The sequence below is a fragment of the Pezoporus occidentalis genome, unplaced genomic scaffold (assembly GCF_034315485.1).
Source record: "Pezoporus occidentalis ecotype Australia unplaced genomic scaffold, CSIRO_AGI_Poc_V1 ctg99, whole genome shotgun sequence".
Taxonomy (NCBI): domain Eukaryota; kingdom Metazoa; phylum Chordata; class Aves; order Psittaciformes; family Psittacidae; genus Pezoporus; species Pezoporus occidentalis.
Window position 1 is genome coordinate 3,940,543 of NW_026916358.1, and position 12,603 is coordinate 3,953,145.

The 12,603-nt window shown below is 41.3% G+C and overlaps 1 protein-coding gene across 9 annotated transcripts in view; it reads right to left on the bottom strand.

Annotated features, from left to right (window-relative positions):
* Positions 1–32: 32 nt before the first annotated feature.
* MAP4K4 (mitogen-activated protein kinase kinase kinase kinase 4) overlaps positions 33–12,603 on the bottom strand; it is a 165,017-nt gene continuing 152,446 nt past the window's right edge. For all 9 annotated transcript variants that reach the window (XM_062606931.1, XM_062606927.1, XM_062606929.1 and 6 more), the window contains 6 exons: positions 11,520–11,649; positions 8,512–8,612; positions 7,610–7,759; positions 6,696–6,855; positions 4,062–4,201; positions 33–3,332 (listed from right to left, as the gene is read on the bottom strand). In XM_062606931.1, the coding sequence (XP_062462915.1) occupies positions 3,249–3,332; positions 4,062–4,201; positions 6,696–6,855; positions 7,610–7,759; positions 8,512–8,612; positions 11,520–11,649 (765 nt within the window). In that variant the 3' untranslated portion in view covers positions 33–3,248. The remainder of the gene's footprint in view (positions 3,333–4,061; positions 4,202–6,695; positions 6,856–7,609; positions 7,760–8,511; positions 8,613–11,519; positions 11,650–12,603) is intronic.

Genomic DNA, 12,603 nt, shown 5'->3' on the forward strand with positions numbered 1-12,603 from the left:
GCCAGGGGATATTCAAAATACTTTCCACATACAATAGGTGTCAATTTGACTTTATTTAAGGAAAAACGGGGAAAAAACAGTAATTTCCATAATACACAGAAGACAAGTTAGATAGCACTGCAAAAAAAAGGCTGAGTGTTTTACTTGTCACCAGTCTGCTTTGCAGCTCTACGATTAGTAATTTTAATGCAGTTTGTCATTTTGTATTATTGTTTAGCATCTTTATAATCAGCAGAGTTTGGGGTTATAAATCACAAAAAGTGTACTACTACTACTATGAAAAACTAAAAAACCCACAAAAATCACTTTCAAATAAACCATAAATATGTGATGCACATTAGTGTAACAAAACCATTTTTGTAAACATTTTCTCCAACATAACATGTGCATAAGATAAAAAATAAAAACACTGCAGTCATACAAGTTAGGGTTACTTTGACTTAAAGATACAGAAAATTATTACTTATTAAAGCTTAAAACTAAACCTAGGAGCTTTTCTTTTCTTCTTTGCTTACAGAAGCACTGTTTGAAGAGTTCGGTGTTGGTATACGTAGTGGTTTTGTAATACTGTTTTTACCTTGCCATGCTGGCACTTCTGCGGAGGCAGAAGCTGCCAGGCAGGTAGCCCATTATAGGAAGGAGATTTTTCCTCCCTGGAGCCTCAAAACTTCAACAGCACATATCCATGACCTGGGCATCCCTACGGTACTGGAGCATCTTCTAGGTGAATAGCATCAGCTTTCAAGGACTAGATTAAATTTTGACCACATAGCGCTGGAAGATTTAAATCACGCAGACTGACATTCGATCGAATCAGCTTTGGCAAACTACACTACAGGGCAGCTGTGTGATTACACCCATGTCTACTGTCACGTTGCATCTCTGAGTCCCCTTTAGTTCATTATAGTACAAAAGGCCGATCGTTCTTCTGGCTGACCGCACCGGGCCCGAAAAGAACACATCCTTCACCTTGAACGCTATCCAAAAGTCATACAGTTAAAAAAAAAAATAGTTCTAGGCATTCCTCCGCCAGCAAATGTAAGGCTTCCTTGAGTTGTGATTCTTTTTTGGGGGGTGGGATAGGGTGTTGTGTGCACACACATACGCGCTGGCGGTGCACATTTACCACTCACTTTTCAACCATCTACGATGTTCGAAGGAGAGTCTTCAGCAGCAACGCTGATTGGGGTTGAAGGATTTACAGCAGTCAGATTTGACACCAAAAGAAGGGTCTGTCGAGTCTGAGCTTTGCACACTGGGTGCTCGTGGCTCTTAAACTGATTGTGTGACCAGTCGCTCGAGCCATCGGCTTGACTGAATTGAAGAACACGTGTTTAAAAAGCCCTACCTGTCATGCCGTGAAGGAAAGTTAACCGCAGCAGAAGACAAAGCCCATGAAAACACTGAGAGCCTGTTCACTGAATGAACAGCTTAAGGCAGCTGTCAACAAAGTACCCTACCAAAGGAATTAAAACAAAGCAAAAAAGGAGTGAAAACAAAAAGGAAAGTGGCTGAATTTTGAATTAAAGGAATTAAAAATAAAAGTGAAAAAAAGAAGGAAAGTGGCTGAATTGTGACACTGTGCATTATTACAACACCAACAGATTATTATACACTCAGGGTTTCTCAAGTAATGAACATGTAGCCATTAAACAAATTATTACTCTCAAGACATTTATTACAAATGTCAGAAACTTATTCATAAAATAAAACTGACTTAAAAAAAAAAAAAGGAAAGAAAAAAAAAAAGCCAGAGCTGGGATCTTACATCTAAACACAGGTATACGCTGTCCTTATGAATAAGCAGTATTAACTACATTCTTAAAAGAGTTTTAGTGCATTGCATTCTTAAAAAGAAAAACATCACCGCCCCAAAATGTTTCCTACAACATTTAACAGTTTATAGAACTAGCCTAGTTATTTTTACCTGCCTGTTACTAAGCCCATGTGTTAGCAGAGTGAAGCCTCTGGTTTTAGGCTAAATTCAGATTTCTATTAAGGATGAAACTGTTTTAAAAAATGCTTGCTTCATCAAATTTTGTAAGCAAATTACATTAATCAGTGTCTCACTGCCATACCGCTACCACTATTGCCCCGACGGACCGCTCCCTCCTCCTGCTGAAACTTGCTATGCAATAACAGTCGGAAACCTTTCAATCTGGTAGTTTTGGTATTAAGATTAAATTAGACATTAATGGTTTTCATCTAAAAACGTATAAACTAAACCACCTCTTTTTATTTTATGCATTAAAAACAATGAGGTAGGCACAAAAAATAAACATATGTAGTTTGGATTTTATTTCTATTTTTTTCCTTTTTTTTTTTTTTTTTTTTTTTAGTTCTGCGAGTGCAGACTGTGGTAAAACTGTTGTTGTTGCACTTCTAGGTTTAAACAAAAATTAAACCTTTAACTGAGGCAGTGCTAATACTGTGACATAACCAAGTTCTGGCCTAACACAGAATCATTATAGAAAATGAATTATTTTTTAACTTTTTTTCTTTTTTCATTTTTTTTTCTTTTTTTTTTTTAATCATCTGCACATGTTTCAGGCAATACCTGGTACACAGAAAATGACTAAAGTTATTGGCCAGGCCAAAATAAAACTGCAGAAACAAAAAAAAAACCAAGAATTCCACCCCGAGCCCCTTCCCACCCTCCCTGTCCCAAGAAGAAGTTATCCTAGTCACTGTCTTTCACATTTTATAAATATTAACTTCTTAAAACCTGCACCTTCCTCTTTGACCACATATTGTCACATTACAAAAAAGAAATGTCAATTAAATACACTGTTAACATTACTAGACTAGATCTGCCCTCTGTTTCAGCCAGTCTGACTCTACACCACTTCTCACCTTCTCTTGCCTGCCTCCTGCCCACTCAACAGCATGTTCATGGTAGTCTGTTTTATTCTCCTTTTATTTCCCCCCCTTTCTGTTTCAACACTAACAGACAGAGTCCTTCAAAGCCTAGGAATCCTGGAGCTGAAGGGAAAAGAAGATCTATAGCTTTCTAGCGTGACCCCAAATCTCAAAGACATTGTAGCACCTGATGGCAATATCTTTACAGCACCAGCTGCCTCGCAGCCTCAGTTGAAAAACAAAAAGAAACCTAACACCAGTGATGCCTGCACACACATTTACACAGAGTGCTGCACTAGTGCAGGTCTGTACTCCAGTTGAAAGTAATTCCGAGTTATGAAGATCTCAGACTCTGGATGTCAGCAATTCCTCGCCAAATCCCACTGCTTCTACCAGCTCAGAAGAGAAGTCCTGCCAAGGGTCATGAAATAGACTTGACTGCTTCCACCCGACCGTACGGAGGCAAAGAAAACCTGCGAAGAAGAGACACTGGTAAATTCAACAGGTAGAAAAGCAGTGGTTCTGATTTGCCTTCGCTGTCCCTGATATTTACAGCGCAGTTGCAGTGCTGTGCTGGTTCAGGTGGGGGCAGAGTTGATGTTCTGCATAGCAGCCTGTATGTGGCTAAACAGTGCGGTCAACACACCACTGTTCTGGTCACTGCTGAACAACGCCTGCACAGCATGAAGGCTGTCTCTCCAGCCCCACACCCCTCAAAGGCCAGCGGGCTGAGAATGGTTAAGAGGCTGAGACAGCTGACCCAAACTGACCAAAGGGATGCCCCATGACATATATTAATTATCATGCTCAGCAGTAAAAGCTCAGGGAAAAGGAGAGGACAGGGGGATCATTGTGGTGACGAGTTCTGTCTTCCCAAGCAAGGGTCACATGCGTAGAAGTACTGCACCCTGGGAAGCAGCTGGACATCTGCCTGCCAAGGGGAGGTTGTGAATGAATTTCTTATTTTGCTTGGCTTACATGCACAACTTTTGCTGACCTTATTAAACCGTTTTATCTTAATCTATGAGGCTTTTCACCTTCCTTTTATTTTCTCCTCATCCCATGGAAAGGGAAATAAGAGAGAGAGGATGGGTGGGTGTTTGGCTGCTGGTCAGGATTAACCCAACCCACGTAACCAGGTGAAGTACACGTTCATCATCTTAGCAACAAACTGGGGGGAGGTGGGGAAGGGGGAATTATACCTTGTCATTGCGTTCACACAAGAACTTGAGTCTTTGTGCCCTTTTGTGCATGAACACACCATCCAAGTGTCCGGTTTCCACAGATCGTATTTCAATAGCTTTTTCTCCCCAGCCCATAATTTGGTTGGATCGGATGTACGCTTTGGAAAGAAAACACAATCCATTAGGACAGGCAGAGGGTAACATGGAGGAACTGAAAAAGCAGAGGAATATCCTGACACATTCTAGTTAAAAGTATGCATGTGCATATTACAAGTACACATATGTTCAGAGTGCTATTTCTGTCCTCAGCACCTTCATGATGCCTAAAAATACCTCCTCTTCTAGAAAAAAATCCCTGTGGCTTTTCTTTGTTAGTTATATACTTCTTCCCTGAGCATTCATGACACAAAGGGAACTTCACAGCCTTCAATTAAATGGAAGGAACATCGAGTCTGGCAAAAAGACAAGCTAATTAGGCGCTGACAAGGAGAAAGCAGACTCAAGATTTAAATACACTAAGCCAAACCACTCCAGTATGTCACCAGCACTAGCTCTGCGTCTTACGGTGTTACTTCCCTTCCTTGAAGGAGCTTGTCAGCAAAAAACAGAGAAAGAAGAGAGGGAAAGTAAAAAATGAGCTAGCCTCCTTTAACAGAAGTAATACTTCAAAAACCTAATCTCCTTGAGAAAGCCTACTGGTCTGAAAAGTATTCTGTACATCTCAAAAGAGATTCTTGTTAAGCTCTCCAAGTGGAAATACTATTATTCATCATAATGCTTTCCTTTGTGCACAAATAAAGCAAAAAATCAGGCATTTTTCCTTAGAGTGTCACTGAGGAGAAACAGATTAGTAGTAGCATGAGAAAAAGAATCTGTTCTTGATAGCAGTAAAAAAATCAAATAAAGGGGAGAGTCACCAGCATTATGAAAAGGTATATTCAAAAAAAGCATTTTGATGGATAGTCTTAGGAATGCTGCCAGAAATAACATATGGGACCTTAGTGAAGAATAAGCTGTTGCCTCTGATTTGCATGCATACTTAACATAAAAATAAAAATAAAAAGAAGAGGAACGGCTTTTAGCAAGCAAAATTAAAACATATTTAATTTTGTAATACTTCCTTTTTATAGATTTTTTTCCCTATTAAATTTCTGTGAAATTAAATCAAATGATCTACTGCAGTACAACATACACCTACAACATAGCATGTGCCATCATACTGGAAATTTATTTATTTTTAAAAATGCCACTAGTGGTAACTGGGCCTAATAGCTTCTAAAAATTGTCAGATGAGATGTTCAGATGATGTCAGCTGCCTCAGTGCCATTTACTTCACAGGCACTCCAGACCCAAAAGGCTCTGCCATTTGCCAGCTGATAAACCCTGCTTGCTTTTAGATCTAGTCAAAACTTAGTCTCCACAGGAGCGAACAAGCTGTGCATGAGACTTCTTTAAATTTCCTCTTCCATTATTGTCTGCATTGCTCAAACAGGTATCAGCAGTCACCTCCTGATACATGTGTCCATTCCAAAGCACATACCATGCAATGTGCTTGGCCCAACTAAAGGAAGGTGTGACTGCAGCCCATTCTATGCTCAGCACTGAAATACGGCAGGTCAGGTGGCAAGAGGTTTCCCAGGGTGTACCTGTGTCCGTAACAAATCTGTGCCCATTTTAGTACACTCGTTTCTCCCACTTTCAGAAGTGCCTTATTTTGAAAGGGGGAAAATGTGGGAGAATTATCATCCTAGGACAGACATGCAATCTGCAGGTGAGTTTAAACGCATGAAATGATACATTGTTAACTATATAGAAATGCCCACAATAATATCTTACCATCTGACACCTTACATAGAATCACAGAATAGCTGGGGTTGGAAGGGACCTCTGAATGTCCTCTAGTCCAACCCCCCTGCAACAAGCAGAGATATCTTCAACTAGATCAGGTTGCCCAGAACCACATCCAGCTTGGCCTTGAATGTCTCAAGGGATGGCACATCTAACACCTCTCTGGGCAACCTGTGCCAGTGTTTAATCACCCTGACTGTAAGAAGTCTCTTCCTTACACTTAGTCTAAATTTACCTTTATTTTAAAACCATTACCCTGTGTGCTATCACAACAAGCACTGCTGAAAAGTCTGTTCTATCTTTCTTACTATGTCCCTTTAAGTATCAAAAGGCTGCAACAAGGCCTCCTTGGAGTCTTCTCCAGGCTGAATAACCTCAACTCTCTCAGACTTTCCTCTTAGGAGAGCTGCTCCGTCCCTCTGATCAGTTTTGTGGCCCTCCTCTGGACTCTCTCCAACAGGTCCCTGTTTTTCCTGTACTGAGGACTCCAGAGCTGGACACAGTACCCCAGGTAATGACTTTATACTGAAAGGTTTCCACAACTTTGTGGCTGTCTAGCAAATATTTTGCAGCAACCTACACTTCTGAACTTCACATCTTGATTGTTTGGATTTGGTTCTTAAAAATTTAGCACAAAACAGATCCATATGATTACTCTCTACTTTGCACAGCTGTTTTTGAGGAATACTAAAGCATCGCTGCTTCTGAATATGAGGTTACACCCCATGTGCGTCCCTCCTGTCCACGTGCACACACTCATGTTTCCTAACGGCACGCTACGTATGATTCACCAGAGGCACTTACCAACTGAAGTTGGCATTTCTCCCCACTGCAGAACCACATCCTTGGTTATCCTTCCATACGTGTTGACGTAAACTCCTTCATCCTCGTAGCAGACCAATAGCTCCATCCCATCCGTGTTTGGGAGAATGATGATTGCATGAGGTTGGATACTGCTCTGGATCTACAAAGGAAAAAGAGAAGAGGAAGCCTTTTGTTTTAATGTGACAGAGTCTCTGCTGGGAGACAGGGCTGGGTGATTTTTGATTTTGGCTGACAGCAGAGTGGGGATTCACTCATTTTAGAAGTGCTAGCTCTGCTCCCCCACAAGCTACACATGATACACAGTGACAACAAAGACCTGTAAACCCTTGGGGCACAAATCTTCTTGTTTTAAGGCAGACATCTAAAACCAGGAAAGATTAGCTTCTCTGTAGGAGTGCCCATTTCTTTCTATGGGCAAGAAGGGAGCCTGGGGCAAGCAGCCCAGATGTAGACCTCAGAAACCTGCACTGCAGTGAACAGTACCTCTGTGTACAATGAAGAACGGAAACCTTGGTATCTAAGGCCACCTTGGCATTTGCTAACTCTGTTGAATCTCATCGGGGGCTGTTGTGTCATTTTTGTACTTCCACCTTCCCTGCAGCTTCTACCAGGCAGCTGCAATGCAATCCACTCAACTGCTTCCCCTGAAACAGATCTGAACAGGCACCTCCCAGTCATGGAGACATACCACAAGGAGACGACAGAGGCACAAGCCCCTAAGCACAAGTGGCCTCATCTGCTTGGACCCCTCCACCCAACTGACCACTGCCAGCATCTGGCAGTGATCCACAGGGACAGCCTGACATGTTGGTTATCTGAGGGGAAGAAGGGGCAGGAGAGGGCATAGGGAACCAGAAAGAAAGAAAAACCCCAACCCCAGCAGTAGCTCTTACATGTGTTGGTAGATATATATCATAGACCGATCCTGAATCCACATCAACAGCATGGAAGCCAGCACAGGAGCCATAGATCACTTTTAGTCTCTGACCCTCTTCTACAGTGAGATCCACCAGCAATGGCTTATGTACCAATTCTCCAAATGACTGTGAGACAACCATGAGTGAGATTTACTTTACTGCTTAGAACCACAGTAGGTATTATGAAAACATGCTCTAATGCACATAATATTATGGGTTTATTCCTCCCACACATCCCTTCGGCCCCCCATCCACCAGACTACTGAAGCTCACATGTCTCTCATGCACAAGGACAGACTACTCTGCAACCTCTTGCATCTCAATCACATAACACTGTAAGCTATTTTCTGTGGGGTTTCCTTTAAGTTGGTCTGTTTGGGTTTTTATTAAGAATTGTTTTCCCCAAAGTTCAGGGCAATTTGCCACTAGTGTTCACTTAAATCTGCACAACCAACAATAACTGATTGTCTGTAAATCAGTCTGGCAATTATACCAAGCCGGATAACTTCATTCTTGCAGTGTTCAAAAAAAAAAATATCAATGCCAAGTACCACTTAAAGCCTTGGTGTGCTCAGATGAAGATGTTTGGATTCAGTTCACTTCTCTCTGCCTCGTGTTTTATTTATAGAGAGACGAAAGAAACAGCTGTGATATTGTGTCATTTTGATTATTAGTTTATGCTCAGTTACAATTTAGAACTTTAAGTATACTGCCTCTAGAGCTAAAAACCCTCCTAAATTAAAATATAATATAAGGTTTGTGGAGATTTACTGAATAACTTGTAATATGGCTATGACAGAATGACAGAACATTTTTGTAAAGGTGTAACTGCAAGTGGCTATGAGAAAATCCTATGTATAGCTGAAATATATTGTTACCTTAAAGGCCATAAATTTATGGTATGGCTTTGGTGCCCATGCATAGACTTCCACAGAACTCTTCAATGCAATTACCAAGAACTTGATTCTTTCATATTTTACTGGAATTAAACAGAACAAAAGAGAATTCAGCAGTTATTCCAAAGTCATGCCAATTACTTCAGGAAAGCAGAAAATTACAATGTTTCTCCATACTTGCATACATTTGGGTTTAGTAATACTGCATTTTAGGATTGCTAATTCTTTGTAGTTAAGTATTTTTGACACATTTATGCCACCAAAAAACCCTTACTAGTAACTGAACCTGTCACCATGTTTCAAATTACCTAGTCGGTATACACTTACTTACACTTGTTTTTTTTCCACATTAGACAGTGCTTACTCATCATGACAAGAAAATCAGTTTTCAGACAGGGACATTTCCAATAAAAAAAGGCTATGACTGTGGCAGAGTGTATTGACAGTTTCAGCCACAACACTGGCAGTGGCATTTTGAGCTGATGGTAAAATTCTCCAGGGAAGGAGGAAAAAAGGGAACTGAAATAAAAAGTTAAAAACCAAGTCCATTTCAAAAGCAAAAGGCAAATTTTATAGCAGAGCACTTTTCTTTGTTCTTAAAGCCTGAGATAACTCATCTGAAAACAGAACACCAAAGTCCACAGAATTTATCAGAAATAAAGTGTCATTACACAGCTGATCCACAAATGCTCAACTGTGTCTCTGTTGCCACATTCAAACAGCTGGCTAAATCAAACATCAGAAAAAGCTATTGCTTTCAGGAGGGGACCAATGAAATCTAGAAATGGCCATTCCAGAAGCATTGCTGGATCTGTATTTTCAGCTGCCATCTGGATTTGGGAAGGAGCAGATCATGGGACTTCCAAATGTTGGGGTTTGTTAACCTATTTCTAGCACTATTTTAGGGGGAGGAAAATAAAAAGCATTTAGATGACACTGAGAAACCTCTGGAGGTTTCTGAAACCTCTTTACCCCGAGTCTTGGGGGAATATGCCACTTTTCCAAAACAATAACTCTGTGCATTTTCACCTTCTGACCATTGTATCTCCAAACCTGATTTTAAAACATGGCAGAAGTGACGATCTCAGACTTGTGAGAAGAAGACTTCTTTAATAAATACTATTTTAATGTCTTTTAGATATCTTACTACTGTACAAGCCTGCAGTTGTTGTTTCAGGGAAACAAAGCTGCTACTTGCTCTCCTTCTACTCTGCAAGAAGGCAAGACCACAGAACTATAAGCATTAAAGGACTTGACACTCTTTCAACAGACAAAGAAAAGCCTCTCATCCTCCACAGCTGTAGTGACTAAAAAACAGAGTTTTTGTTCAGTCTTGTCTACTTTACAAGACTTCTTGGAATTTTTTCTCAGGGAAGAGGGGGTGTCGAACAAAACCACCTTCTCTGTGAAAAAAAGACCTTTGATAATCCTCATTCTTTGTGCTGGGTGCTATCTGGGAAGTCACCCAAATCTGAAGTTTCAAAGGAGCAATTTATCATTTAGAGGAGCCAAAAGTTGCCTGAAGCAACTGAGACCCATAAATACCACTTCACCCTGACGTCCAAGACCCCCATTGCATCAAAGAGACAAGGAAGTGATCAGTGCCAGCTGCCTCGGCGGCAGCCTCCAGACCACAAGTCCAAACATTGGCAGCTCATCCTTCTTGGGAACTGCAGTGCAGCTGTCAAAGAGGCCTCTCACTACCTGAAGAAGTCTACTGTACATCTGTGGTTCAGAGGGAAGTTCAGTGCCAGGCTGCAGCCCAGGGTAACAAACCCCTCTTCATCTAGAAGAGAATGCTCTTTGTTTCAGATGCTTCCCTGCTGGAAAGCCTCCTTTCAACAGCTGTTAATGTATTGTTAACAGGCCACTTCATTATGCTGCTGACAGCCTGGGGTGGGAGACCAGAGGAGTGCATTATTAATTGTTTTCAGGGTCAAGCTCCTGGTTCAGCAGTCACTTACTGCCATCATTATTGATTACACCCCACTAGCAGGTTTTTCCAAGAGCACATGTATGACAGGAGGAGCTCAGCTCGATTGCTGCTGCCCCACATTGACTGACACAGCTGGAAAGGAACTGAGCTGGCTCTTAGAAGAAAACCAAATCAAAGGCAACATCCACTGTCCATTAATATGCATCATGAAAGAGAAGGAGGAGAAAGAGCTCTTGGTTCACATCCCCACCTGCAGGGCAGCAGGCTCACTGCATATTCTGCTGACTGAACGCTACATGTCTTTCACTAGTTTTGGTGGAAGTTTCTACAGTCAAATCCATTTAAATTACTTAAAATTACTCAAAAGCCACCTGCTTAATGAAAGCACACTTCATCCCATAAGTGTACTGCAGTGGATCTGAGATGGCATTAGGAAATTCTGTGAGCTACGGGGAATCAATGAATCATCTTGAAGTTAAACATATGTTTCTTTTCCCAGATGCCTCCCCAAAGCTCATGCACTAGCTGGGTTTGCTTTCTCCTCCCTCTTTTTTTCCCTTTTCTCTTCTCCCCTCTCCCCCTCAATATTTAAAATATACATTAAAAGAAAGAATTTTTTCACTCCATGCCAGCATGTGACTTCATCATGGTAAAACTGTGAAAAGGGAAAACTGCTGGTAGAGAGAACAGCTGCTGGTTGACAAGAGTCCCTCTGTTACCTAAAAGGTCTAACAGAGGTGGTGAAACATTACTGCCCTCACTGCCCATATTAGCACTCTCCTGGAAGCTGCATCCACTACAGAAAAGAGACAGATGGGGATTTGCACCTGCTCCAGTTCACAGCCCAGCATCCCACTGTGAAAACTCTTCTATATTCATTTTAACCCAATAACCTGCCATCTATGCTGGTGCTTTGCCAGAAAAGTTCGCCCCGAGGGATAGGGAACACAGCTAGAAATAAAACCAAACCTTAAACCCAGCAGCTACACACACTGCAGTTCCCTTTCCAGCCAGCTTTAATCCCAACAATTTGATTAGTACATTCACTACTCACCAACTTTATAGTGCACACAGCCTTCCAAGTCACCCACCGTTGTCCAGCCCTGTTTTTTTTCTACTTCAGGGTCGTTGTGAAGGATTTTATTTCTTAACCAGGACAAATAGTAAACTCGCAACTTGTTCTTCTTACCTGGCCACAAAATGAAAAAGACTGGTTTATCTCCATAGGAAGAGAAGCACAAAAAACCCTGCCCAAGCAAACAGAAAGCCCTGAAGAGCAAACCAAAATAACACTGAAGGAGAAACTGTTGTAACCACAGAGATATCCTTCAGTTTTTACATCCACAACACCTTTACTCCAGACTCCACCCAAGCACACACTTTCCTTATGATCAATGACAGAAACACATGGCAATGCCACACGAACATAAAATGGCAAACTCAAGGGAACAGCTAATCAGTTGTCTGGTTCTTATGACCCAAAAAACTTCTATCAGAAAGGGTAAATACTCCCACACCAAAAGCACCAGAGAGTCATGCACTGAGGTTAAAAAAATACATATAGCTGAGTCAGAATGGCTCTTTTTCACACAAAACTGTAGGAGAGCAGCACGATAGAATTTAGGGCCCGAAATTATGTACACTGCTATGAGAGGAGAATAGAATGGGTTGGAAGGGACGAAGCAAAAGTGAAAAAGAATATGGAAATAAAATGGATTTTACAAATTCTTCCCAGTTAGTGACCAGGACATTTCCATTTCATCTATCATCCTAACACAAACTGGTCAAGTTTCATTAAAATTAGTCACTGTTTTCCCGGTGGAATTGTGGATTTCCTAACAGCAGCACTAAATATTTCATCACCGAACCACTTTACACCAGTTCTGTTGTAAGGAAAAACATACAATATCTGAAAAAGCAGTGAGAGAATTTCACACAGCCCATGCAAACTTCACCCGCTCGCTAAAAGCTGATGCCTGCTTCATCAGCAGCCCTTCCCTTGTGCTGCAAGGGGTGTAATACTTATCAGGATGCACACAGGAACTGCAAGAGGTGTTTCTTCTCGACATATAAGAAACTCTACTTGCCCAGGCTGCCCTATCTTCAAGCGACAATGCATCTGCCACAGTCATCAAAAT